General features: G+C 45.1%; 1 protein-coding gene across 1 annotated transcript; it reads right to left on the bottom strand.

Annotated features, from left to right (window-relative positions):
• Positions 1 to 452: 452 nt before the first annotated feature.
• LOC123151382 (protein FATTY ACID EXPORT 1, chloroplastic) lies at positions 453 to 3,303 on the bottom strand. The gene is made up of 6 exons (XM_044571107.1): positions 2,931 to 3,303; positions 1,701 to 1,899; positions 1,236 to 1,403; positions 997 to 1,043; positions 878 to 918; positions 453 to 796 (listed from the first exon to the last, which is right to left on the bottom strand). Exons 1-6 carry the CDS (start codon positions 3,099 to 3,101, stop codon positions 712 to 714), a joined length of 711 nt encoding a protein of 236 aa, XP_044427042.1. The 5' UTR covers positions 3,102 to 3,303; the 3' UTR covers positions 453 to 711.
• Positions 3,304 to 5,218: the final 1,915 nt, after the last annotated feature.

Genomic DNA, 5,218 nt, shown 5'->3' with positions numbered 1-5,218 from the left:
AATAAGTGAAGCTGTTTTAGTTCAAATATGAGCACTGTTTTAGTTCAAAATTGAACTAATTTGAACTAAAACAACGTCACTTATTTCCGGATGGAGGTAATAGCATTTTTGCAATGTTGGGACAGGATTTGTTGAGTAACATTCCCTCTCAAATAATCAAATGAGTAGCTGCAGGGCACGAGTGGTAAGTTATCTCAAAACATATCAAAAAATTAATCAAATGAATATAGTTGTTTGGTTTGAGGCCCTTATAACCTCCAACATTGTCAGCACTCGCGCTAGCAAAATTGTTTGGAACAACCAGACCTTCCTACTGGAACTTAGGCCAAATGTTGGCTGCTACATTGATCTTATGTGTAGTACTACCAAATGTTGTAAGTAAACAAAAAAATTGTTTGGTTCACAGCGATCACTAACCAAACAGCTTATGCACACACAATCTGATCAATATCTTTTCAGGATCAACAAAGCTACATTTTATTAAGGTATAAGCGCAATGTTCAGGAACAAAAGTTCATGTAGAACCAGAGCAAATCGTATCTTCTCTGACTCTTCCATTAAGTAACAAAGATACCCAAATAAACTGTACGCAAGAACACAACTTTATTATTTTTCAGTGTTCTACAATTAAAAGTAATAAAACGCAACCCCTATCATCAGTAACATTTACCAGAGCACAACTTCAACAACAATAGGAGTTAAAGGCTCAACTTATATAGCAGCTGCTGGCTTCTTCTTTGGTGGTGGATTCCCCCCGGCAAGCAACACGTACGAGTAGAAGCAGATCATCAAGACACTGGCGACAAGGGAAGTTGTAAGGAGGACAGTAGTGTGCAATGAGCAGCTGAAACACGATAAAGAGACAATCGAGAACTACCTGAGCGCAGTATAAAAGCCCCAGGGAAGCAGCTTCTTTGTCTGTGCAAACAGAGTCAATTGATCAGAATAAGATTCGGACTCGCCAAATTTTTACAGCAAAGTGGCAGTGTCACTTACTGTGGCATACGCCTGGCAGTGCTTCCATGCTACAGCAGCAGCAACAGCTACAAATAATGAACAGAGGAGGTTAATTACCGCGGGGGCTTTCCCCACAATGTGGCACTTCTATTTGGTATAGTGGTAGATTACTAGGGTCCAGGATCAAATATTTATATAAATACCGATATTGACTGTTCAGACATGCATGTCATTGTTAATCCGAGGTTATTGGGATGTAGGTAAGGGAATCAAAATACCTGCTTGTGCCAGTATAAATGGCAAGCTGGACTTTCCACTCCTCCAACCCTTAAGACTAAGCACGGCAAGTCCCAATATAGCAAGACCAGGTGCAACGCCAAAAGTAAGACTTACAGGACTCCTCCAAAATAGAAATCCAACAAGGCCCATGGAAAATAATAATCCACCTGAAATAGGGAAATTGTCATCAGTACTCAAGCAAATCCAGATGCGCAAAGATCAGTCCAGTGAGGTGTCAGATGAGGATAACATAACACAAGAGAATTTAGCAGCTTTCACAAAACATGATATATTAGTATGTTACAACAGTTCGAGCCATTCTACTGAGTGCTTGGAAGGGCTAACCAAAATAACCGAGTTACAACACTCAAGTAGACTAACTTGTCATCTGAGCTGCAAATCACTTTATTAAAAAAAATGCAAATCACATCAAACTTGGCTAAAAAGGAAGTTGGTATCATTACCAAAAGGGATCCCTAGGCAGAAATCATGTATTATAGCACTCTTATGTGGCGGAGCAACTTCCTGGTCTATATTTATCTCTTCACTAGCAGTCACCACAGCGGTTGGCTCGGGAACTTCATCTTCTGTATGCTCAGGAGCAGTGGCATGATCAATGGGAGTGCTAGTACATTTTGACTTCATGCACATTGTAGTCAATGACTGCAAGGCGATAAGCTACACCGTCAAATGAGGAAAAGGTCTCCGCAGAGATTAGTTCGAATTTGGACGAAAATAAATACTAGTCGGAAAAATGTGCCAGAGCATGTCTAGAAAGCAGTAATGTTAAGTTACTCGAATAGGAGAACTGAAATACAATTCACAGGGTGAAACTTAAGATTGTTTTGATCAGCAATATGCTCCTCAAAGACCATAAGTAACATGGCAATGTCATGCAAAACATTTCACAGCTATCTTAGCATGGAGAGAGGTGATATTTTCTAAAGCTTTGATCTCAACCAAAATGACATTTGCCTGGGTGGAACCAGACAATATATATAGGAATCCAGCAAGATACAGCAACTTAAGGTCAGCGGTTTATACTTCAGATACATACTGAACTGTTCCATAACTACACCCCTTTTAGAGTTAACTCCTATAAGTTAATGTCTTGTGGCTAAACACTATCCACCAACATTTTCTGCCACCCAACCCTTAATTAAGTGATGCTGAAAGCTCAAGATCAATCGGCACTACTTTTCGAAGGCAAGTCCATCTAAAGCCTCTGCCCTGATGTACTTCTAAGGGTGGTTGGCCAGCATGTACCCCCACTTTCATAATTAAACCCGCTTGAGTATGCCGATAAAGAATGCCAGCAAAACCCAGTTTGCCCATCCATCCAGGAACACTCACATTTCTGATTTTCTGAAATTCATGTACAAATAATTGCCCATCCATCCAGGAACACTCATATTCATGTACAAATATGCTCTTCTTTAAGTGCCAATTTCGAGCATCCCATTTTTTAAAAATCCAGCAAGATGTCTTTCCACTCCCTAAAGCATTGCTTAGACGAGAACAGTTCCCATTTAGTTCCGCCAAGAAAACATACGACACTCTCTGCAAAAGCAGCCTGCAGCCACTCTCCTACGTAATTTTTACAGTATATATCACGACCATCGGAGCACCGAAAATTCTAGAATCTAGATCCAGGCAGCGGCAGGGCCAAACACGGGAGAAGAGCGAGGACCCACCTCCCTGGTGACACTGGCGGAAAGGCCACTGAAGGCTCCCCTCCGACGAAGAGACGCTGCTGGGAGCCTGGACGTGGCGAGCGGCGCGAAGCGGAGGATGGCGCCGGAGGGAGCCCGCCACCTCCTCGCCGTCCCCGGCACCGCCGATCCGCGGAGCTGGGTTGCCGCCATGGGAACTCGCGCGTAGGGTCTGGGGATCTCTCGGAGCTCGGGGGAGAGGAGGGGAATGGCGTGTGCTTGGTCTCGGTGGAGACCCGTGGTGCGAAGGGGGGAGGTGGAGGAGGAGGGAGTCGTTGGCCACTCGCCTACTCCTCCTGCCTGCCTGTTCTTCTCGGCGGCGCGACTCGACTGGGGCAACTGGCAAGCAAGTCGCACGTGGGAAACGGAAGGGAGCGAAGCGAAGTGTTGTACTGTACGCTATGGATGGAGACCGGCTGCACCTTCTCGGGCCGAATTTAGACACGCTGCATTGCCTGTAGGGATGCAAATGCGGATCCAGCTAGGCCAGCATAACGTGATAACTTTTGGCCAGTCCTACATGGCATTAGAAACATGCTAAAATTCGTGCGCTCATGAACGGATGTGGATTTACGCGTGTGGGCGAGATGCAATCACCCACACGTGTGGGCGTTAACATTTTCGATAAGTGCCACACATGTGGACGTTAGGGAGTCCGCCCACACATTTTGTGTGGTGTATAAAAGGAACAGCCCACACACCTACGTGTGGGCAAAACAATTAGCGCCCACACGCCTCTTTTTTCCCCTCCCGATCCCTCTCACACGCATGCGTGTGGGCGAAGTTGATAACGCCCACACGCCCGTATGTCAGGCCTCGTACCTCCTGGTCCCGCACGCCACGCGTGACGGTCACCGCGCGCCCGCAGTTGCCATGGTCCAGACCCTCGTCCATGTACGTTTAATTGCAGTTGCCATGTCGCTGAACTACGGTTGCCATGTCGGACAACTGCAGTTGCCATGGTTGCTCAACTGCAGTTGCCATGGTTGCTCAACTGCAGTTGCCATGGTTGCTCAACTGCAGTTGCCATGTATGGCCTGATCTAATGTAGTTGCCATGATTTCATAACTTTAGGAGTTGCCACATACTAACACTAGGCAGTTGAGAGAGTTGCCATGTGCTCACAAGCATGCTAGGGCAGTTGCCATGTAAAAAAGAAGAGTTGCCATCTGCTTACGTGCACGTTAGGGCAGTTGCCATGTACATGCACGTTAGGGCAGTTACCATGTACCATGCAAAAACATATGGCAACTCGGTAAAAGAGAGTTGCCATCTGCTTATGTGCACACTAGGCAGTTACCGTACCCTACAAAACACATGGCAAACTCGGATAAAAAAGAGAGTTGCCACCTGCTTATAAAAGCACACTAGGGGCAGATGCCATGTGCAGTGCAAAAACACATGGCAACTAGCAGGTTGGGTGTGGGAGAGAAGAAGGGCGTGTGGGTAAGATGCCAAATGCCCACATACTAGCCCTTGTGTGTGCGTGCAAAGTGGCGTGTGGGCGAACTGCTGAACGCCCACACACCAGTCCCTCATGTGTGGTGAAATGGCCGTGTGAGCGACCGGCTGAACGCCCACACACCAGGCCAGTCTTACGTGACACTAGAAACATGCCAAGATTCGTGCGCTCACAAACGGACGCGGATCCACGCGTGTGGGCGAGATGCAAACGCCCACACGTGTGGACGTTAACATTTCTGCTTTTTTAAACCTTGATAACCTCTCCATTCTTAAAGGAAGTGAGTAGTCTCGCATCACCGACTTAGTTTCGCCCCACCTCCCACCATCCCGTCCGCGTTGATTTTTTTTCCCTCCTACTAAAACCAAATAAATTCGTCTGACCCTTCTTGTTCATCTTCTCGTTCTTGCTTTGGCAGGTGTCGATTCAATTCAATCACGTAAGTATTAGCTAATTAAAAATTCAACGACCACATCATATGTGTGAGATCATCTTCCTAAAAGACAGATAGAAGAATATTTTTTCAATAACCTTCCAAAACAAAATTAGAAATTCCACAATGACAAATCATTAATCTCACACACTATGCCATTTATTGTCTATCATTATCTCTACTATTAAATCACAATCACAACTTTTCTAATATAACAAATATCTCATATATTTTCTTATCTTACCAAATTACAACAAAGGTCTTTCGTCTCACTACTTACCAATTTACAACAAAAATTGAAATTTTTGATTCAATTCCTAATTATGTGCAACGGCGAGCCCTCAAATAAAGAAAACACCTCCCCGCTTTCATTCT

This window comes from Triticum aestivum, chromosome 7A (assembly GCF_018294505.1).
Source record: "Triticum aestivum cultivar Chinese Spring chromosome 7A, IWGSC CS RefSeq v2.1, whole genome shotgun sequence".
Taxonomy (NCBI): domain Eukaryota; kingdom Viridiplantae; phylum Streptophyta; class Magnoliopsida; order Poales; family Poaceae; genus Triticum; species Triticum aestivum.
This window is presented reverse-complemented; position numbering and strand designations above follow the sequence as displayed.